This window comes from Triplophysa rosa, linkage group LG12 (assembly GCF_024868665.1).
Source record: "Triplophysa rosa linkage group LG12, Trosa_1v2, whole genome shotgun sequence".
In the NCBI taxonomy this organism is placed as follows: domain Eukaryota; kingdom Metazoa; phylum Chordata; class Actinopteri; order Cypriniformes; family Nemacheilidae; genus Triplophysa; species Triplophysa rosa.
The window spans coordinates 2,973,296-2,997,328 of NC_079901.1; the positions used below are offsets into that span (position 1 = coordinate 2,973,296).

Below are 24,033 nucleotides of genomic sequence, written 5' to 3' on the forward strand. Positions count from 1 at the left end.
CATAATGTGTTAAAAAGCATAAAACAAACAACGTGGTAATAATTAACATAACTTCTTTTTTCATCTGCCATCAGCATAGAAACCTGTGTCAGGTCATCAGGCATGCTATAACACGGTCACATGACAGCTTCTATATTTAATTTTCAAATAATATTGAACATATTATTTGTGTTGTGCATTTCACTGGAATCAATCTCTTTGTCACAATTCCACTGGCCCAAATGGTTAACATCCGCTACAACAAATACACACTGACAGGGGCTTAATGGGGCCGCTGGCCTTTGGCTCCCTACATCTGTGAAGGAGCAATCGGGTAACACACCGAACCCTGACGTGTGGTTATACGACCCATTGCCACAACTACTCCTGTGAGGAACGCAGGCAGGGTGCTGCTTCTTTTATACCGGCACTAGCAATCAGCAATGAGACAGACATGTGGCATGGCCCAGGGCCTGTGAACATGCTGAACCTGTCTCTAGCACCTGCTTCCTTGATCAGTCTGGATGAACGGCATACAGGTGGCATGCTCTCTTGGAGTCATCTACCCACCATCTGGATATAAGAGTTTATAGGGGGCACAGTGACCCACTCTCTGTGCCTAATTAATGTCTTGGATTATCTTGACCTGAATCCAGGCCAATCTGTAATAATTCAGTCCAATAATACCAACCTAGTAGTTTAAGCTCTTTTTATTTATTAAGACTGGTGTAGTGGTGGAGCACAGGACGAAATAAAAAAAACTGTAAACAAAAGCCAGCTCATAGCATTTCACTCCAATTACACACTGCTTAGTTTGTTTCAGATCATTGAAGTTCCCGAGATTGTGTTCTATATAGGAAAGAACAGTGCGAGTGTTATTATTTCTACCGTCACACCCTGAGATAAATGCTGCAGTTTATGTTTCTAGAATACAGACATGCACACATAATTCTTCTTAAAAGAGCTTTCTGTCCAGTACTCGAAGGGGAGTAATGAGTACGCAAATCCACATTAAGATGAGTTTAATGTGCTGATACAGTATGTAAGTAGTGCAGAGAATGAACAAAAGAGATAGTGTTGTGGAGTGTTGCTCTCCACTGAGACATGTCCCCTCTGGATGAGAGATGCACTGGTGGGCCAGAAATAGAGTTGGGGGTTATGGGTAAAAAAAAGGGCAGAAATGGAGGCTGGCTGGAGAGGTGGGGCAGCTTCAGAGCCGAGCCCCAATGCAGGTGTGCGCAACAGTGCCAGTCATACCACCCTGCCTTCCATATGCTTGTTTTGTGCCTGCCAACCCACTCACGCCACACCCCGCCGAGCTTAGAGTTGGCACCTCAGCCCCATAATCTGTCCCCGTGCCACATGCCTACTCCAACTGTCTCTACTGTTCTGTGTGCCCATGCCAAGCAAGCAGGGCAGCCCTAGACCCCAAAAACTACTCTGGCCTGCTGACCGGCAAAGCGGCCAGAGTTGCCATATGGAGACTCGTGCCATTTGAGCCACTCTCTCTGTCATCCTCCACCTCTTCCATCTGAGTGAGCTCACCATGCACTGGAGCTCAGCCTGCAAACAGATTGTTCGCCCCCGCTTCACTCTTGTGCTTTCTCTTTCTTTGCTTAAAGATAGTCTCCTCTTGTTCTTCAGCCCAGCAGAGTAGACTAGACAAATGCCTAGTCAGAAAGCTCCTGAACCTCATCAAAACTATTGTAATTTGCGTTACAAAGATGAACAGATGTCCTGGGTTTGTCTAATGACTTGAGGGTGAGTAATTCATGGCAGAATTTTCATTTTTCGGCAGAGTTCCCCTTTAAATTGATGTTAACAGTGTGGTTATCTGCTCCGTCTCTCCCAGCCAAAGCTAATCCCTCATTCACAGGCAGAAAGCTTAGCCTTCATCCCTGATACTAGTCCTCAGCTAACTAAATGGACTATTGGGGAGTTTATGGCTCTCGATCATACAATCCATAAAAATTAAGTTAAACAGTGAGAACTTGCATGCACTAACACTTCCTTTTTAACATCCACATAATGGTACTGCTGATCTGGGGCCCTCTTTGAAATGCAACATGTTCTACTTAAGTGGACAAATGGTTACAGTGCATAATACCAAAAGAAACCGCATGGCCTTAAAATGCCAAGGGCAATCAAATATATACCCACACACATGCACGTACAGGCATACGCAAACATAAGCCAGAAGTCTAATTCAACAATACGTAAGCCTTTACAAACAAAGAAAGCTTACTCCGAGATCTTCAACACATATAGATGCAGATAAGAGGCCGTAAGGTATTTTCATTATTACCTCATACCACACCAGTTTCTTGCTACGGGCACAGAAGATAATGGAAGACAACATGCTTTCTTACTCATGCATTGACAGGCACACAAACATCAAACCCCCACCCACTGACACTGCTTTTCAGGAAATACATACAGATACAATAAAGGAGCCATCAAATTAGCAAAGAACAGCAGTGGGCAGGAGAGACAGGGAGACTTGAAGAAAGTTAGAGTTGCTATTTTGGGAAACTTTAAAGGCTTAGCACCAGTCTGCAGTCCCCAGGTATTGGCTTCTATATATAGGAGACATTTTTCTTTCTTAACCATTCTACAATTTAAGGCCAGATTTACTAAACAAAGCAACAATTTCAAAAAAGCGCAGATGGCAGTGGAAATTTCTGCAAGTGATTTACTGACATTGCACACATTACAAAACACAGGCATATCTATCTAATTCCCATAATGACCAGCGAAATTTAGTAAGAGCAGCACAAATTTAAGACATGCTTTTTCGGGTGTTAAATAATGCCACAAAAAATTTCTGGAGCGCAAACCTTAGTAAAACGCATTGCGTGATTCATTTAAATACTCTCCTCCCATAAAGTTTGCGTCTGAAGAGGAAACTCCTGCATATCCCTTACCTTCACTCACTAATGCAGACTTATATACCCGCCAGATCCCTACGCTCTGCAAACGAACGACGTCTTGTGGTGCCATCCCAAAAAGGTAAAAAATCTCTCTCACGTACCTTCTCGGGATCGGTTCACATTTATGGAATGATCTGCCCGCTGCAACAAGATCAGCAGATTCTGTAGCCATCTTTAAGAACCGTCTGAAAACACATCTCTTCCGTCAACACCTGACTGATCAGTTCTGACTTCTATCTCTTTTCTACTCTTTCAAAAAAAAAAAATACTTAGCTCTGTATACTGTGATAGGCTATAAGACCAATTCTCTTTTATTGCACTTATGCTTTTTGTTGTCCTTACGTTGCTCCAATTGCTTCCATTGTTTCCCTCATCTGTAAGTCGCTTTGGATAAAATCGTCTGCTAAATGACTAAATGTAAATGTATATGCAATAAGGTTGCTAGCAAAAACAACAGTGTCCATGCCTTTCAGCGCATTTTTTTTAATGCGTGTCTTAAGTAAATCCTGACAGTAGTTTTTTTACAGTAAAAGAGGCGTTTACGCTGGCACAAGCTGTTAGTAAATCTGGCCCCCTGTCTTTGAAACAACTTAAATGGATTGTTCATCCAATAATGAAATTGCTGTCATTATTTACTCTCTTATAATTTAAAACCTGTATGACTTTCTTTCTTTTCCAGATATTTTGAAGAATGTTGGTAACCACACAAACAAACAATGGAAAAATGGAAATGTTGAAATTAACCTTAATAAATATTTGGAAAATGCAAAAATCAATAAATGCTTTGAAGAACTTCACTTATTTTTTGAGATAAATATGTTTTAAACTTTCACTGCCATTAAATGCATATAATTTATTTAACCAGCCTTCAAAATACCTGAAAACTGTATTACGACATATGCAACTATCAAAGAAACAACATTTTTAGTTGTAATGAATATTGAATAGTGCTTGCACAGCAGATTTTATAATTTTATATCAGATTTTATAAAGCCACGCGCTGGAGAGATGCCCTGTATGGTCATGTCCAAAGCACTGCCAGCTGTCTGCCTGATAACTGGGGCACATAGCAGTTGATACAGACCGAGAGACTTTGACAATGGCACTCACAGGTCACAACACACACACATAATTCTTCACAATCAATACTGATATCACACAGGATAGTACACAACAAAGAGCCATAGAATCTCTTACTGGATCAATGTGTTGGAAATACATATGACTCCAAATTCGAGATCAATGTGGCAAGTTCAGTGGTGGAAAGAGTACTGGAAATTTGTACTTAAGTACAAGTACTGTTACATTGCTGAAATTGTACTCAATTACAAGTAAAAGTACTGGTGTTCAAAAAGTAATTGAGTAAAAGTAAAAATTACTCTTCTCAAAAACTACTCCGAGTACTAGTTACTCGTTACTTTTTAGGCGGTGTTATTTAATGAATTAAGAATAATTATTAATAATAAAATTTTGAGATTTATATAGAAAATAGCTACTTTATTGATAAAGCATATAACTGGATACAACTCAGACAAAATAACCATTCAATGTGTGGTTCTGTCTGCCTGTCTGTCTATCATGAGCTCAGTTTTCCAGTTAAAACCATTTATGCACTTCCAACACTGTTCAATCATGTCTACTAAACCCCACAATGCAGAAATTAATAAATAAGAGCCCCAAATACTGCATGCAAAAAATGCAAAACATTTGTAACCTAAATTGTATTGGATTAGCATTAACAGTCATATCTGTAGAGGAGCTGCCTGATCAATTACTCAACCTCAAGCCATCCAAGATGTATGTGACATTATTTCTTAGGTAGAACAATAAAGATTTTTACCTGGAGCTGTGGTCCATGGTTTTTCATTAAAATGCAACAGGTTCATGTCTTTAAAAATTCAAAATACAGATAGAGGCAACATAAAAGTAATCCCTGCGGCTTCTTTCGATGTATTAATGACGTCTTACTTGAAGTGAATCGATCGAACTGTGCAAGAAACTGTACGTTATTTACAACATTATAACTGGTAATGCACAGTTTGCAAAACTGCTTCGCATATGTTCCCTACTCACTTATAAGGGCAGAGCACTTAGTGTAGAGACTTTGGAGAGAGATGGACAATTTTATCTCATGATATAGCCGTTTGGATGAAACTTGTCAAGTTTAACTTGACGAACGGAGTGATACAGGAACTTGCGGAGCCCGTCTGGTCACCCATCGGAGAAAAAAAAACAAGACTCGCAAATCCGTGGCCACAGTTTTGTAATTCGTTCCCTCAGTTTAAAAAACTGTACGCACCGATTCTTAAACTGTTCCCACAGTTTATAAAACCGTGCTCTCGAATTAATAAACTGTACCCACAAGTTTACAATCCGTGCTCTCGGTTTTGTAAACCGTCCCCTCAGCTTTTGAAATCTGTACCCACAAATTCATAATCTGTACCCACACTTTCGCAGTCCATTCGCACAGTTTTGCAAATTGTAGCCTACTCGCGGAATTGAAGCATCTGTCTGTCAACAGAACAAGCTCCTTCCTACAGGAACATTAACGAATATTGTATACTGTTTTATTTTAGATGATATTATAAATTGTCTTAATGTGTTTACACACGAGCGCATGGCGCATATAAAGCATGCGTTCATTGCCGCGTTTCACTGGCATAAAGTTGGTTTGACATTAAACTTTCGATATTCGTGAATTTAGGGACCATCTCTAAAGTTACATACACATTAATATACCTTTTTCCAACTTCAAAAGCATTTAAAGGGAATGTTTTATAGCCACGAAAAAATAGTGCAGTAAAGATCTTGTGAGTGTGCCCAGATGAGCCAGTCATCGATATAGTTAGTACCCGCACACCTCTCTCCCCGAGGGGAGTGAGGGCGGCTCCCCCGATCTTCGTGAAGACTCGTGGGGACAGGGACAGACCGAAAGGGAGGACTCTGTACTGATATGCCCGCCCTCGAAAGCGAGACATGAAAGTAAGCGTCCTTCAGGTCGATTGCCATGAAACAATCTTGGCATCTGGTAGACGCCAAGATGTGCTTCTGCGTAAGCATCCTGAACAGCAGCTTGAGTAGGTGCCTGTTCAGGGTACGCAGATCTAGCAACCCCCCTTTTGGAGACGATGAAGTACGGGCTGCAAAACCCGTTGAACATCCTGGCTAGAGGGACGAGCACGATTGCTTGCCAGAGGGGTGGTGACCCTGGCCCGAAGCACAGGAGCATCCTAACCTCTGACTGAGGTTGAAAGGATGTCCTGAACTTGAGCGCAGGCATCTGGTAAGTTGTATCGCGTAGCCGAGACGGATCGTATCCCGTAGCCACCGTGATGGTTTGGGCGCTCTAGTCAGGCTCCCAGGGACCGAGACAGGGGCTAGGGGTATGATCTGCTTCATCGACCTCCCAGGGGGTGGTTCGATGGCGAGCATTGCGGATCCCTTGCCGTGGGGAGGCCCCCGGGGAGGAGATCGGCTCTGCTGCTTACCTGCCTGGCGATTATGTAGCACAACGCACTGTCGTTTGAGAGTGCTGAGGGCTACTGATTATCCTCGACATTGGGTCTCGCCGTGACGTAACGTCGAGTTGCCGAGCACCGTCGTGTAGAGGGTGAGAGCGGCTGTGATAAACACCCAGAGAGAGAAGAAACTCTTAAGAGAGTGGGCTGTTGGGACGGGGCAGGAACCGTCCCGGATCGACCACCCAGCGATGGAATGGCTGGTGTCGGGCCCGATGGTATTTTCGATCTCCCTGGGGTCTTCCCATGAGGGTCGCTTCTGCTTTCGCCGTGGCTGCTGACGGGGCGATGGTCTCCTCTTCGATGTCCCTTCCGGGGGGCCGCCTTGAGGGGCACCAGAGCCGGAGGGCGTCGAAGAGGACCAGGGCTGCTGGGAAGCAGATGGTGCACGGGACTCAACGGCCGAGGCGGCCGAGTCGCGGCGAGGGAGGATATGCTTGATATCCTATGTCTGCTTCTTCACTGTCGAGAACTGCGGCTCAACAGTATCACCAAACAGCCCCCCCTTCTCGGCGTTACTCATCTGTGCAAGGTTCAGCCAGAGGTGTCTCTCATGGACCACAAGTGTGGACATCGCCCGACCCAGGGCCCGCGCTTTCACTTTCGGTCGCCCATAGAGCGAGGTCGGTGGCGGCGCGGAGTTCCTGCATAAGCGCTGGGTCGGTCTTACGTAGAGCTCTCTCAACGCCTTGGCCTGGCAGGAGCCATAGCGTGGAGAGAGGAGGCAGCTTGGCCCGCAGCAATGTAAGCTCTCGACACCGGAGATGCCGAGACCCTCCATGCTTTGGACGGGAGTCTAGGTCGAGCCCTCGGGCATGAGTGCACCGCGGCGGCATGCTCCACCTGGGGGACATCGACGTATCCTCTAGCTGCCTCACCCTCGAGGGAAGAGAGGGTGACAGAACTTGTTTGACGTGAACGTTCCAGGTCTTACTAAGTTCTTCATGCACTTCCGGTAAACACGGCACTGGGTGCAGGCACGGCCTGGAGCTGCGCTCAAACCCGAGGCACCATGTAACCACCCGCGAGTGCTGGGAGAGGCAGTGCGGGCACTGCAACCCAATGTTCACGGCAGTCCGGGAAAACATGGCTGACATTTCGACTTTCACCTCTTCCTGGGCTCGACCCCCCGAGGGAGGGAGCCCGAGGAATCGTCGGAGTCGGATGGCAGTACGTCACCCCCCGATGCTGCAAGAGACATCTCATCACCACGCATTGTGTCCGAATATGTGGTTGAGGAACAAGACGGTGGGACCGTCTCCTGGGGAACGGTCAGACGAGCTAGACGAGGTGCGAACGGTCCGTGAGCCAGTGGCTGGCGGATTAACACTCACAGTAATCCTCATATCACCCTCGCTGCTTGCCGTAGCGGGCGGCAGGGCTGTAGTCCTGCCGTCACGGAACGGGGAGCAAACGAGGTGGTGGCTGAGTCCCGTGGGAACACAGCCACCTGTGACGCAACGTCTGAATCGTCAAGATTCCAGCAGTAATTCGGCGTAGAGTTTGAAGTCTCGAAGTCAATCAGTGTGAAGGCCTCCAAAGAACAAAAGGTGAATGAATGCAGCACGCCGTCTCCCTTTTATACCCGGATATCCGGGGGCAGAGTCCGACATGCAAATTTCATTCGCCAATTTCATTGGCCTTTTCTAAACTACTCAGAAGTTGATAGGTTCTCAAGAGCGAACCCCATCTGTCGGCTCGACACAACGTCGAGAGACCGACAGAAAGGGAATGTCAGAGATGGTGTGAGGTGTAAAGTTAGCATTTTCAAATCTGCAGTAAAAGTCATTCAGATCATTGACCAGGTATTGATTGACTGCCAAATTGGGGGATGGTGGCTTGTAGTTGGTGATGTCTTTAAGGCCTTTCCACACAGACGCAGGGTCGTTGGCTGAAAACCGGTTTTCCAACTTTTTAGAGTAGTTTCTCTTAGCCACTCTGATCTCCTTTGTCAATGTGTTCCTAGCCTGCTTGTACAAGACTTTGTCCCCTTTTCTGTAGGCATCCTCCTTGTCTTGGCAAATCTGTCTGAGTTTTGCTGAGAACCATGGTTTATCATTGTTGTATTTTAAGGAAGTCCTGGTAGGAATGCACAAATCCTCACAGAAACTGATGTATGATGTTACAGTCTCTGTGAGCTCGTCCAGATCGCTGGTAGCAGCTTCAAAAACACTCCAATCGGTGCACTCGAAACAGGCTTGTAAGGCCCGCTCTGTTTCATTGGTCCATCTTTTAACAGTCCTTACCATAGGTTTGGCAGCTTTTAGTTTCTGCCTGTAGACTGGGATAAGGTGAACCAGGCAGTGATCAGACAGTCCTAAAGCTGCTCTAGGGACAGAGCGATATGCATTCTTTATTGTGATGTAGCAATGGTCCAAAATATTTTTGTCTCTGGTAGGGCATGTGATGTGTTGTCTGTATTTTGGCAGCTCGAGTGTAAGTTTTGCCTGATTAAAGTCACCAAGAATAATAATAACAGAGTCCGGATGTTGTTGCTCAGTGTCCGTGACGTGATCGGCGAGCTGTTGTAACACCACGCTCACGTGCGCTTGCAGTGGAATGTAAACACACACGAGAATGAACGAGGAAAACTCGCGGCGAGTAAAAGGGCTTACAGTTAATGAAGAGTGCTTCTAGGTCGAGACAGCACATCTTCTTCATCACTGTTGTATCTGTACACCACTTTTCATTGATGTAGAAACATACCCCACCACCGCGCGATTTCCCCGCGCGGTGAGTCTGCGTCGCGGTCCGCTCTGAACAGCTGGTAGCCAGGCAGATGTAGCGCGCTGTCCGGGATGAAGTCATTTAGCCACGTTTCCACGAAACACAAAACAGCAGAGTTTGAAAAATCCTTATTTGTCCGGTAGAGTAGAAGAAGTTCGTCCGTTTTGTTTGGCAGAGAGCGCAGATTCGCCAGATGTATGCTAGACAGCGCAGTTTTAAAGCCGCGCTTTCTGAGCCTGATTACCACGCCGGCTTGCTTCCCACGCTTGCGAGTCCTGGAGCGCTTTGTTAGCGCCGCTGCGCCTCCGACTACGATGTTAAGTAAAACGTCTGAATAATCAAAAACCGGTAAAAGATCAGATGGTGTGCACTGCCGAATGTTCAGCAGTTCATCTCTTGTGAAACCGATTGTATGTGAAAAACATAAAACAGGACAAACTAACAAAAACACTAAAACAACTGGAGAGCTCCACACCGAGGCAGCCATCTGCGGCGCCATCTTGGATCATAACCAAGATCATTAATTTATTAATAAATGACCTGCACTATCGCTCTAAGTTTAGGGTCACTCGAATAAAATGTTTATCTTTACCTTACAGTACAATCATTTGAACTGCAGACGTAAATTTGTGAAATTAGTTTTGTAGGCAATAAGTAAACATATTGTTTTTTTACAAAACTAAAATGTATTTTTCAAGTCACTAATGCTTGCCTACAGGACTATCACTGGATCTGCACCAGCATACTTTCACACACTCCTACACCCCATCAAGAACCCTGCGTTCAGCAAACCAGCGGCATCTTGTATTGCCTTCTCAAAAGGGCAGTAAATCGCCTTCACACTCATTCTCCTTCACAAGTCCTTCCTGGTGGAACATTCTTCCTAATTCAGTCCGGTCAACCACATCACTCACAACATTCAAAAATCTACTTAAAACCTATCTCTTCTGATAATACTTGAAAGGCAAATCTCTTTCTCTCAACAGGTATTTGAGCGTCTGCTAAATGACTAAATGTAAATATTAAATACATTTAGTAATTTTGCAGACGCTTTTATCCAAAGCGACTTACAGAGAGTTCAGGGAGCAATAAGCGATATGTCATACAGGAGCAATAATACAATGCTAATACAAAGTTACTAGTTTCAGCAAAAGCTAGACCGATACCTGTTGAGAGAAAGAGAGAGGGTTAGTGTTTTTTCTTCTTCTTTCTAATAGGCAAGGTGCACAAAATGTTAATAAGTGAGTAAGTGGTCCTAAACATTTGAATAATGGTGTAGTCTAGTTCAATAATGAAACTTAACAGACGCAGACTGAGCGTTCTTCCAATCGACCAGCCACCTATTGTACCTGCATTAATAGTATTATATCTGATCTGTCCGATTAAGAGGCAAACGCAAACACGCATATCCAATTCCTATCCAGTTTATTTCCACATATGAATGAGGCCTGAAACTGACATTACTGGAATCCTCTTTAAAACTAGGTTAAAGCATAGATTTAAATAGCCTCTCTAAAGAAAGGGAAACGTTTAGCTGCAGGTTTACAGCAGATCTCAAATAAAAATGGCAGAAATGGCAGAAACTTACTGGGAGTTTTTCCAGGGGGGGCTGTATTTGAAAAAAAATATATAATAACGTTAACATTATCTCATGTCTCCTTAAAACAAACCTTTAACATTAAATTTGTCCTTAGGTTAATAAAGCAATAAGCCCCAAGAAGCAGTGGGTTACAGTGCCTTTTATTACAGCTAAGCAGCATTGTTAGGCAGGACGAGAAGTAGATGTGTCGCTGTGTGTGTTTTGTTCTTTTGTGGAAATGTGCTTCTGTTGAGAAGCATTGCCGTGTGTTTCGGGATCTGTTGCGTGTGGTTGTGTAAGAGGTTATAAGTAGCATGTGCCTGCAGTGCTAGGGACTCAAACATCAGCTTCTGCAGCGAACAAACTGTTAGCCTATTTGTTTATTTGTATAATAATACCATAGTCTACCGTACCCTAGCCTTCTATGTGTTGAGTTAAAATGAAAATGGATTTTACTATTGTATAGTTCAACCATGGTGTTTGTAGTAAAATAGTACAATAGTATATTAATGTATTAATTGTATTAATAGTATTAATAGTAACTAACTATCTGTCAAAGAACTATGGTTACTACTATAATGAACAATAGTAATTTTCCGTAATACCGTAGTATGCCTAATATATTATAGTAATTATACTGCAGTATTTAGAATATAGTACTGTATATAAGACTATGTATATTCTGTAGTATTGGTATTACCTAGAAAAATGATATACTGTACTAAATACTGTAGTTTACTATAGTAAATACTAAAGCATACTTTCTGTCAGCTATTAAATCCACAGCAGCAATCTTCAGGGTGAACGTTTTCAAAAATCATAATAATTAGTTTTAAATAATCTTAATAATTAAGCTGTGGCCTATGTGTACATTATGTTAATGTGTGTTAATTTTTGCATAAAATACTAAGTAATCCAGGATAATCATTGTCTCTTGCCTCTTTCTACCATTTGAAATGTCTGATTGTGATCTTGTGATACAAATGGCAAGACACAGACACTTTTAAATGAAAATAAAAATGAACAGAAACAGTTTTTAAACAGCACAGTGTGCATCACAACTAAGTTCAATTGTAAAAATGAAAGCAGTATGTGAGTGGAATAAACATATAAAACAATAGTTTGTAAGTATTTGGTGGGAATATTGCTTGGTTGCAATTAACAACCTTCGGAAAACAAACTCTTAAGAAAGCCTGCCGCTAAGAATCAGAATAAGAAAGAGCTTTATTGCCAAGTATGTTTGCACATACAAGGAATTTGTTTTGGTGACCCCAAGACACCATGTTGTCCCCTTGTGGAATTTTCTATAGCCCTAAACGAACAAACTGCTCTACAGAGCTTGTTTAGTGAATACCTTATCTCCTTCGGCAAAGAAGCGAAAACGTGACGACATCTTAGTGCCATGTTAGTCACTGTAGTGCTTCGAAAGGTTGGGGGAGGGGGTGGAGTGAGCCGTTGGTTGCAATTCGCAACCTCACTGATAGATGCAGCTAAATTGCAGTACAAATGCACTACATCTGCATAGATAATTATGTTTGATTATGCTTATAATTAAAAATAAAATATGATACATTAGGAAGACAGAAATATAACTGGAGGTTAAAAGCTATTTTAGTCAAGTAAAGTTAATTTTATTTATATAGCGCTTTTCACAATTCCATTGATGCAAAGCAGCTTTACAAACATTATAATGGAAAAAAATTGTTGAATAAATATTTAACTCAAATAATAAATACTTATGCTGGTTTGTTAGAAATTGTTTAATTGAAGAATACTACATTTAAAGTATATTATTTTAAATATTAATACTACTGGAAACTTAAAATTACAATATACCAGAACAATTTGCAATAATACCATAAAGAAAAAAACGAATCATACCATAACAGGCAGGGCCGGCCCGGCCCAAGCCTTTACGGGGCGCTAAGCAGAATTTTATTTGGGAGTCCCCTGTGCCCCCAATACAATCGACTAATGTCAATGTTTGATTATTTGCACACCCACTTTAAACCTAACACTTTAAACCTTTTTTATTCTATAGACACCCTTTTAAAGCCACACAGCCCTTGAGGATGATTTCATATTTTTTTATTTAGTGTATTTACTTGATAACCATTGAATTAATTTACAATATTCACACAATTATTCTTAACCTTATCCCAAATAAAACACTGAATTGACAGCGTAAATTACATATTAAATTGCATGAATCACATAAATTACATATTTTTAATCTAAATCAGCATTTATTAGTAAATACTGTTCCACAATTCCACAAATTTGAACCCCAGATGAAAGGAAAATCAAACAAGAGATCTCCTTCTCATCTCACACTGTGCTCAGATTATTCTCCTTCAATAAAGACTTTTACATTCTCAGATTTATCTCCTCTAAAGTTTCATAAGAGATCTCCGTAACATCTCACACTGTGCTCAGATTTCTCTCCTTAGCTAGAACTCTAACATTCTCACATTTATCTCCTCTAAGAGATCTTCATAACATCTCAGACTGTGCTCAGAATATTCTCCTTAGCTAGAGACTCTAACATTCATGCAAGTCATGTCGGTAAACATGTTAATACATTTAAACTATACTTAGCATGAAATAAATGCATTTTAAATTAATTGTTTTTTACTAGGGCAACTACTACTTGTTCTTTAGTAACTATTCAACTAATTATATGCAGCTGGCACCGGAAGACAAAGCTGATAAATAAATGAGACATGTAAGAGAATAATTAGCCCTTAGTACACTGTAAAAAATGATTTTATAGCTTTGTAAATAAAACAGAAAAATGTATGTATTTTTTGCAAAGAATAATTTTGTTGAAGTAAAAACTTTAGATAATTTAGTAAAATCTACATATGTACTTCATTTAGACTTGTAAATATTAGACACTCAACACTTAAGTAAATTTTACTTGTGATTATTTGGCAAATGTAAAAGAATTAATAAAGTACGCGTGGCAATTAAAAAAATAAAGTAGAATTTACGCCGACTTCCAGCAATCTGCGCATGCACGAAAAAGAAGCTAACACGCCATCATCACGAAGAGCTTCTCCAATTTCTTCTACAGGTAAGTAGTTGAAAAGTCATTCTATTTTGGCATATTCGATTTAATATATTTGGTAATGGTGATAACATTGAACAACTGAGTTGTCATCGCTTAATTCTGTATAATTTCAGCACATTTGGAAAGTTTAGAGTCGTCGACAATCTCTAGTCTAAGCCAACGTTATACGACATCTTACAATCTGTAGTTTTACATAGACACATTAAAGCAATGACATTTATGTCATTCTGGTTGCGTCAAATAACGTAAAACAGACTGACTCTTATGTTTAACCTTATTTGTTTCAGGGGTGCGAATGCAAAAAATGATTTTTGGTTTGTAAATGGAATTTGACAGTTTACTAATTACTTCTTTTTATGTTTTCTTTATCGCAGAATACAGTATATTTCTCATGTGGATCCTGTTCGTTGTTTCCGTCACTTGGAAGGGAAGCATAAAAGGGACCAAACATTAATTGTTGTCTTCAGTTCACATTGCATAGACAAAAGTGTAAATGGTTTCAATAAGTGAGCAAAAGTTTTAAGTGTCATTGCACACAGATGTTTACTGATTGAGCTGTTTAAATATTTACAAGCATTGATTGTAAGTTATGCATCTTAAAGTTGTCTTAAAGATCATAAGTTTCTTCAAGGGCGTGTTATTCCTTAAAATTAAGCTCTTAATAAAAAAACTCTTGATTGCAAACTCTTGTTGTCATAGTACTATTCTGTCATATTGTAACTAACTCGTTTTATTTAACTAAAAATAATTAATAACTATAAATAAAACAAGTAAAATTTAATTAAAAGAGAAATAGAGTTTACTTAATTATATCAATTATTTACATCAGATCAGTAAGTAAAAACTACACAACAAAATTTAACCGGCCAAGTTATATATGTGCTTATTTACTTTGTTAATTTTACTGAACTTCCTTAAGCAAGTTTTACTTAGTTAAACAGGTATGCAAAGGAGTGCAGAAACTTGCAAAAGAAAAATTGAGTAAAATTTACTTGTAATTTTTTTCAGTGTATCCTGAACTAAGATAAATCCCTGTCAGAAACATAGCCTTGTGGGCAGCACATCAACATCAAAGCACAGCAGCACGTCAGACGGCATGAGTTCGAATCCCAGCTAAAGGTACTTTCCTCTTCCCTCCTTGTCTCTCATCCTATGGTCATGTCCAATGAATGTGAAAAACCATATCATCAACATCATCATCATAAAAAAAAACATAACAATAAAAAGTTCTCCAGTTTTTCTTCTTTTCATGACTTTCTCATGTCTCACTTGTGTCTACTTTTATTTATCCTAAGGAGTTTTAGGAGAAACATCTGAGATACCTGTTGATACTACAATGAGAGATAAATAAGAATCTCAACAAAGTCTCAGATATTTCTCATGTCTCAGTTGTGTCTACTCTTATTTCTCCTAATGGAATTTAGGAGAAACATGGGAAGACAAAACTGATACCTAAATTAGACAATAAATAGATTTCCCAAGATTCTCTCACCACAATCTCAGTTTTTACTCTCTTAGACATCTCTCATTTGCGTCTATTTTTGTTTCTCCTAAAGGTATTTTAGGAGAAATATCTGATTAACTGCTGACACTTAATCAAGAAACATAGGAGAATCACAACTATGTCTCCTGAGCTTAGAAAAAGCAACCAATGAGCAAAACATTTTTCCTCTGGGACACAAAAGAAAATGAAGAAAATGGATGTGTGTCGTGAATATATCACAAAAAAGCTGTAATTTCATGACTCTTGGGACAGCCACTTAGTTCGCTTATAGGGAGGGCCGGCTCTGATAACGGGTGCAAAATCCACAAGGGCTTACCGATCTCTCTTTCTGTAATTATCTTACTTTAAGTCTTACTCACTCTCTCCTCTGTTCCTTTGATGTTCCTTTTTTTCTTGTCAAGTAATCATTGAGGAACTCGTGCGTCTGACACTATCTCCAAGGCAACAGAGGTTCAGATGAGAAAACCGGCGGTGTGTGTACATCACAGACAAAGTGATACAGTAGTGCCTTGAGAGAGCTCAGGACCGATTGTACACCAGATGATCCAGTAGAGTTTGCTTTTATAGGATGTGTGTATGTTTGAGAGCTCTCTAGACACACACACATGAGTCTGTGACATGTTAACTGTGGCCTGTGACAATGATCTCTGACCAGAGATTACACGCAGGCTACACCAACTCTAAAGGCTGTTATACAATTATTATAGAAACCAATCATTTGACCCTGAATGCACAGAGAGAGACAAAAAGAAAGAAACTTATTCACATCTTTTCCTATTAATAATCATAAGCTCACTTATAGTCCAGCCCCCACAGACTCAGCCTCATGAATTATTCATCTGTGCTAAGTGTCATCTTAGCGGCCCGCTGTCAGAGGACAGGTGAAGATCTGCTCTGCATTGGCCTAAACACACGCACACCCACACTCAACCATCTTGAGGAGGCAGAGGGTGTTTCCTTTAGCAGCTTATTTCTGGAAATGGTTGAACACACAAGCACTTCTTCTCACAATCTTCTCACAATGAATCAACTGATCATTTGTCCAATCATCTTTATCCCTTTCAGCTCTCAAGATTCATGTTATACCATCATTTATAACGAAAAATAACATCTACTTCTATTTAGCTTCTTCCATAGGCTATATCCCAAAGTAATATTTACAAATAAAATCACATGCATGAAATATTGTTTTTTGGGCTAAAAAACATTTTTTTAATATTTTTAATGGGATTGTAACATACTTTTGAGAGAAATAAGGTCATGTTCCTCTTAAATTCTCAGTACTGTAATGTGCACAGACATTTCAATTTCAATAAAATTCCCATGAGATACATATCACTGTAATTTAATTTTTATTTATTTATATGGTGTACAGAAACAAGATTCAGTTAGAATTCCAAAGTCATCATTTTCCTTATTTAAACGTATGCCAATTTAAAATATATTATGGGGTGTGGAAAATTAGTTTCTGTGAGATTCACTCTTTTACAGTATGTCATTCTGGGCCATTCTACAGATGAAAATAAACACATTTCGCACTGTAATCTAAACGCAGACATCACAAACACTGCTACTGTATTGTAGACTCACACACAAGCTTAACTTTGTGTTTGAGTTGAAATGACTAACCTGGTAAGTAGTAGAGAGGGGCTTTCATTCCAAACATGGTCTTTCCTACAGTATCATGTTGCTGAGTGCAAAGGTCAGGAAATGTGGTACGTTCCAACCATCCGCCGGTGCTATTCGTCCCAGTGCAACCACAACTGGACAACAATTGTGAATAACATACCTCTTGAATTAACTCCTCATTTTTGAATTATTCCACAATATGTGCCTTGTCAGGTGGTCAGACACCATCACTCCAGATCCAGAAAAAACTGCTGTAATTGTGTTTTATATTTTCATGATGAAAAGCGGCAGAAGTATCCTGCCAGTGGCTCGTCCTGCGCCACTTCGTCTCTACCTCAATCCAAGGATGAGGAACTATGCAGGAACACGCTTTTTTCTTATCACACTGCCTCTCTCTCTTTAACTCTGGCTCATTCAGTGTCTACCAGTAGCCCGAGGAGATGAAACTCCTCATACTAGAGCACTGTTAGAGCATGGGAGGAGCCGAGGAGAGGAAACAGAAGCAGAGAGAGAGAGAGTAAGAAAGAAAGAGAGAGAGCGAGACAGTGAGGGAGGGAAGGAGGGGGTGGTTTTGCCCATTGATGGTTCCCCGTGAGCATCATTATTAGTAGTGGGATGGTGCTGGAGTGCCATGTGATTGGTCAGAGAGCAGGGCAGAAATACAGAGCACTTTTCAGTCTTGTTCATCTGTTCACACCCCTGAATCTGCCCTTAAGCTTTGCCATCAAGCTTTGCCATCTTAACCTGCAGCACATCTGAGCCGCACACACACTCACACAATGGCAGGGCAGTGAAAACCGTAGCACACACACAGAGCGTAGTGTGACAATACAGCAGAATGTGTTACAGGCAATTTGAGCAAAAAAGGATACAAATCAAAGTGTATTTCATAGCCCTTTGATGCCATATAATATGAACATATATTGTATTCTTACATGCAACATTGCCAAAACAATTAAAATAAGGTTCTAGCAAAAACATAATATCCCCCCACCAACGCGCACGCACACACACACGCATGTCGGGTGGGGGTTTAACTATCTGCTGAGAGCAACAGAATGGAGAAGAGACCGACAGATGAGAGGATGGCTCATACCCCAAGGGCTGTCTCACCCTCACTATACACCTGCACACTCACAGACAGTCTGATTAATCAATCTCTCTGTCTGAGAGAGAGAGAGATGCAATGCTTTGGCAACACAATATACAATTTTTGTCATGCCAATAAAGCACACTTAAATTGAGAGAGAGCAATGTACAGGCTTAAAATGCATTTTTTTATATTTTAATTGTTTATATTTCAGTCCATTTGTTTTTTACACATACTTTATTTTACATTTCATGCTATGATTTTATAGAGAGAGAGAGAGATTATGTTTTATATATATATTGTAACTGTCTACAGGTTGGGACATAACCTCTCATACAGACAGAAACACTAATCAGAGAGACAGGCACACAGTAATAATTTACAGTACATCAGAGTAATCAAGTGACATATCTTTATACACACACTCACTGGCGCGCACACACACACACACGCACGCACACACGCACACACACACACACACACACACACGTGCATACACACACAATTGCACAGAGATGTCAGACCACTGCAATTAATAAATGTATTTGACATAAAGCATCTGGTTCAGGGGACAATTTCTGCTAAAACGTAATAAACTCATTTTGACCTTTAACATCTGCCTCCTCTTTTTCATCTCAGCAGTTATGCTTGGGGCAGCTGTATCTCCATATGCTAATTGTGGTCAAGATCAAAGAATTAATTTGCAAATGCTTCTTTACCCATTAGAGGCCTCAGAGAGAAGCTGCAAATTATGAAACTACTGAACTGGGCATAAAATTCTGACCCGGGTCATGCTGCCAAGCTCTTCCTCTGGGAACTAGAATTACATTCAACAAAATATACTCTCATTAATACAATTAATATATTGCGAATTATATACTAATTATATTGGAAATTGCTCTTTTTGGCCTGAGAAGCAGGTTGAGGCTAAAGTACCTTTACAGTCGAGACCAAAACTAAATTTGACATCTTTGATTCTTATTCAAATATATTTTGTTAAAAGATATATATATCAAAAATGTTAGCAACTTCATGATTCATGATGCATAGATGTACTTGGATTGTAAACTACTTGTAAACTAAAATCATTTGAGGAGGTTTGGTAAAAATTACACAACATATGTGCGAAGTATGTGTAAAACTGAGTCAAGGCCCAAGAGAAAAACCACTAAACTATAACTATATAAGAGGATCAACAAATAATAATAGATAACAGATAAAATAGACAAAAGATAATATGGCTACATTCTTTCCTTTGCATAGCTCATTTAATTCTGCATCATGCAAACTTAAATAATCTTTTCCTCTCCATTTTGGCCTTCTGTGCACACTGATATGGCGTTCTGTGGATACATTTGAAAAGGGTTTTCTCATTATAGTGTGGACTATGCAACTGAAACTGAAAACTTTAAGATCATTGCTACTAGTGATTGTTGTACAGTATTTTATGACCTCTGTTGGTTGCCCCTGTTTTACTCAACAGTCTCCAGTCAAAAAGAGGAGTATCTTGGATTCTGTGCCCTTCCTGCCTGCATCTCCAGAGAGCTCTGCACTAACTCAGTTATATATTTAAAAGCAGTGCTTGAAGTGCTGGCACTGAGTACTGGCACTTCTATGTTTTAATCTTTAGCGCACCTTCACTTTTTCTAAATAAGGCACCTGACTATGTAGGAAGTAGGCAGCCAAGCAGCTCACAACAGAGATCAGTGGGTGATATGTACAAATCATGTACATTCCGTTAACCATTCTGGTATGAATACTAATAATATTTAATTATTATGGCTATGTATATTGCTATGTATATTGACTTGTTATCCCCAAATGATTTTTTACTTTATTTTACCTCTTTTTTAAAGTTGTCATGAAACTGAAGGTCAACCTTATCTGTTAAATGACTATTGCTGTGTCCCAAATTGCCTACTTATCCAATATGCACTAAAAGTATGTACTGTATACATTTTAGGGTGTAGCAAAACAGTATGCATGCACTGGGACATACTAACGTAACTCGGAAGAGGTCATTGTTGCCTAGACGACACTGTGATTGTTATCTGTCACGATCGTCAAAATACAGCTTTTCTTTGCATTTAAATATTTATTACAAGTGGATGCTGCACACTGGTGGTGGTTGAGGAGAGACCCCCCTCATATGATTGTAAAGCGTTTTGGGTGTACAGCAATACATAAAGCGCTATATAAAATGCCTTCTTCCTTCCTTCTTTCCTTCCTTCCTTCATTATTTCTTATGTAATGTTTACTGTATACTTACATTGATGAATTTAGCGAAGCATATCTTATTTAATTTTATTAATGCTATGAAGCGTCAGTAAACTCCGCCCTCTGTGTTGTAGGTAATATCAGCCATTTGAGTGTGGATGTACACTTTGAATTTTCACCTGAAAGTAGACCATCCGGGTACTTTGAGCATGCTAATTTCAGCATACTAATTCCATTTCGAATACTATTTAGGACGGATAGTATGTGAATTGGGACGCATAGACTGTTTGGTGACATCAGAGTACAACAGCTTCTGAAATGAGAAAGATGTAGGGCGGGGCTTGATTTCATCCTCCGGTATTTGATTGAATTGTTGGCAGCCGGAAGCCTGGCCATTGGACAGTCAGTATAATATGCCCCGACGTCACGTTTTCACTAGAACACACTCCCTGCAATCAGGCTGAGGTGCTAAACGTTCTGGAAAATGGCTGCATTCAATGGGAGAAACAACAAACTGGGACTAAAACACGCAATTAATGTATCTGCTGAAATTAAAAGCAGTTGGACTTGATAATGATCGTTACGTCTTACCTAGGAACCAGAGATCCTTGGACATTGAAAGCTTGCACGGAATTGTGTTTCGTGTTATTTATTTTGTACCTGATTTCCCCTGCCAGGGAAAAAACACACAGCAAAGCCTTAAGGAATTGCACAGCAGCTTTTTTCTGCTTTAAATAAACTTTTCTTTCTGTTTTAAATTTCTTATTTTGATTAAAGATTGAGGGCAGATGAATAAAAGAATGACCTGAACGGAGAAGTCATGTCATGGCTCTGCTTCATTTAGTCATGTTTTTCTTGGTCCTGTGGCAGAGCCATGACAAAGCCTTAGGTTTTATGTGAGAAAACCATGAGTTGTTTGTTTTCACTTCTCATGTGTTTTCTCATGTCTTGTCATTTGCCCCGCCCCTCTCGTCTCATGTATTGCTTTCCTCCCGTGTCTCATGTTCCTCACCTGCCCTGTGTAATTATCCCTCGTTTGTCTTGCCTATTTAATGCCCTCTTGTTTCATTGTCTTGTTGCTCGTGTATTTCGTTCGATGTGTGCTTTGTGCCTTGTTCGTGCTGTTCTTACCTAGTCTCGTGTCTTGTTCCTGTTCCTGTTCCCCGTCTAGTGTTTGTATTTGTTATTATATTATTCTTATTATTTTGACCTTGTTTTGTCTTGCCCCCTCGTGGGAAGTTTTTGTTTTATTGTATTAGCCTCAGTTTAGTTTTTTCCCCATTGTGGGTGTTTTGGTTTCTGTTTTTGTGTAAATAAAGTGCTTTGTTAACCCCTTACACACCGCCTGCCTGCAATTGGGTTCTTCTCCACGCCAGTCCGTGACAAGTCATTTATAATAAACACCGCAATATTCGTTTAAAAAATAAGCATTGGCATTTTTAATTTCATGGTGAGAAAATCTCATATAAATAAACAGAAAATATAACGTCTAAGAGAAATGCCATTTTAGAAAAGAGTAAGGAGTAAAAATGGGCAGTAATATGGGATATGCTCTGTATATGAGTGTGTGAGGGGCACTATTCTGGGCATACCACCTGTGCAGCGGCAGATGGAGAAGGGCTCCAGCCCTCCCCCTGCTGTGCTGATGCCAGCCTCTACCATGGTACTGCTGTCCAGCAGCACCACACAAGAGGAGATGTCTGTCACTGTGCCCTGCTGTATCTACATGTGTGGTGCGGGGCTTTCCAAATGAACAGTGTGAAACCAAGATCTTTCCCAAGACTGAAGTAGCCTCAACCTTTTCTAAGCCCCCCTTAAATCCGCATATCAGAAACAACTGTCTGACTTTATGTTGTACATACAGTATGCCACCTGATATGGGCATAATAGTTCTGTATGCAGAAATAGTTTTCCTATTCAATGTTGCAACACTTTGCCTGCTCTTCTCTGCTCTGTCACTCCTTTCTGTTTATGAAGTTGAGTTTCATCCAGATCAGAGAGAGATTAATACACCACACGCATGCTATAGCATAGATAGAAAAAGCATGGCGTTCATTTTCCAGCGATCTAAAACTATAAGCCACTCAATCAAATCCAATAAAAGCAGCCATGAGACAATCAGAGAGATTTGAGCTGCAGGCTTATTCTTTTTTCTCCATAAAACAAGCAATTTTTTTCTCTTTTCTGAGTGTTACTGGACAATGAAGTCGATGCAGTGGATTGGATTTGTTTGGATAACCTAGCCATCTTTAAACAATGCCTATTGACGAGAAACAGCTCAACTGTATTAATTAACTCCGGGACAGCTGACAGAGTGATTTACTCGGACACTTGTTCATTTCAAAATGAGCAGAAATATTATTGAGTGTGTGGAGTGGTTCTGTTCCTCTCTGCTTGATCATTGGTAATAGCAGCTCAGCATAAAGGGATAGTTCACCCAAAAATGAACATTTTGTCACGAATTCCTCACTCTCTAGTTGTTCCGAACCTGTATACATTTCTTTGTTTGATTGAACACAGAGAAAGATATTTGGATGAATGCTTGGTTATTGATTGAGCTGGATTTGATTGTTGACAATTTCACACGATCTTGGATTGTTTGGTTGTTCGACACTCATCCTGGACTTGCTGTCATAGCAACAGGTCTGTAGCTTAAACCTGCCTGGGAGCAGGCTTGTTTCATGTAAACAAAATTAGATCACGGCCATGACGCATTTACGTCCGCTTCATTCATATGAATGCAACTTGTTGCGCAATGTGCATGATTAATAGACAGAGCTTTAACATGTAATTTATGTGATGTTTTGCTTTTAGAACAGTATAGTTTTTTGTGATATTTACCATATTAATTTGTTAGACTATCATATTAAAAGTCAATGTAAGGACAGTACAGCAGCACAAACAGTGCATAGATATGTGTCTTTTGCATTCGCGTTGCATGCATTTGCATTTATAATACGTCTGTCTAAGCGGCCAATGCCTCCGTTACGGCCCCATACGTTAGCGGCAAACGCGTCTGTTACGGACCCATATGTTAGCGGCCACCGCCTCCGTTCCGGCCCCATACGTTAGCGGCCCACCGGGAAAATGCCCGGTACGCCAGATGGCCAGTCCGCCCCTGATCCTGCCACTAGACCACGAGAAACATGACATGATGCGGCAGAATCATGACATGATCATTTCATTGAGCATTGTGTCTTTCAGTTTTGATTGATGTCATTGACTGTTTTATACCCCCCTGAGGTCTCAGGTTATTATCCGAAAAGAAATTATAATATTTGCAGATAAACTAATATTAATTATAAAATTTCAGATTAGTAGTAGTAAAATAATCAAAAAGGAACAGAATCAAAAAGGAAAATGAAGCTGACTTGATTACAATCTCTTAGCACTGGATCAAAATGGACTGGATCTACATGAGTCAACAATCTTCAGTCACATTTATGCACATTACTTCAATGTGGTAAGAGAAATTAAAATGTGTTAAGCTCAATGTATTACATACAGTAAATGCATTAAATGCTGGGCCTAACCGAACTGCATCTTTCCTTAACACAGGTGATTATGATGTGATTGTGTTTGAAGACAGGGTCTACAGTATGACTGCAGGCAATGACACCATTCCTTGACCCAAACCTGTCACACTGAAGCTCTAGCCAAAAAGCTTTTCTTAGTCCCTTATTGGGCAATTCTCCCGGAAAAGCATGCCAAGGAGAAAGACGTAGCCCGCCTATGCGTCAACCGACGAGAGATAGGAACCCGCATACCATCAAGATTGGCTGCGCTG

At 40.4% G+C, this 24,033-nt stretch overlaps 2 protein-coding genes across 4 annotated transcripts in view; one reads left to right on the forward strand and one right to left on the reverse strand.

The window, feature by feature from the left end:
• Nucleotides 1-24,033, reverse strand: part of gse1b (Gse1 coiled-coil protein b) — a 375,321-nt gene that overhangs the window by 125,641 nt on the left and 225,647 nt on the right. Inside the window, exon 1 of one of the 3 annotated variants that reach the window (XM_057347521.1) lies at nt 16,940-17,369. The exons of the other annotated variants lie outside the window; for them this stretch is intronic. Coding sequence (XP_057203504.1) covers nt 16,940-16,976 — 37 coding nt within the window. The 5' untranslated portion in view covers nt 16,977-17,369. Of the gene's footprint in view, nt 1-16,939; nt 17,370-24,033 lie in introns of those variants that run through there. 3 annotated transcript variants of the gene reach the window in all.
• Nucleotides 1-24,033, forward strand: part of LOC130562495 (uncharacterized) — a 156,275-nt gene that overhangs the window by 35,363 nt on the left and 96,879 nt on the right. The gene's annotated exons all lie outside the window — the stretch shown is intronic.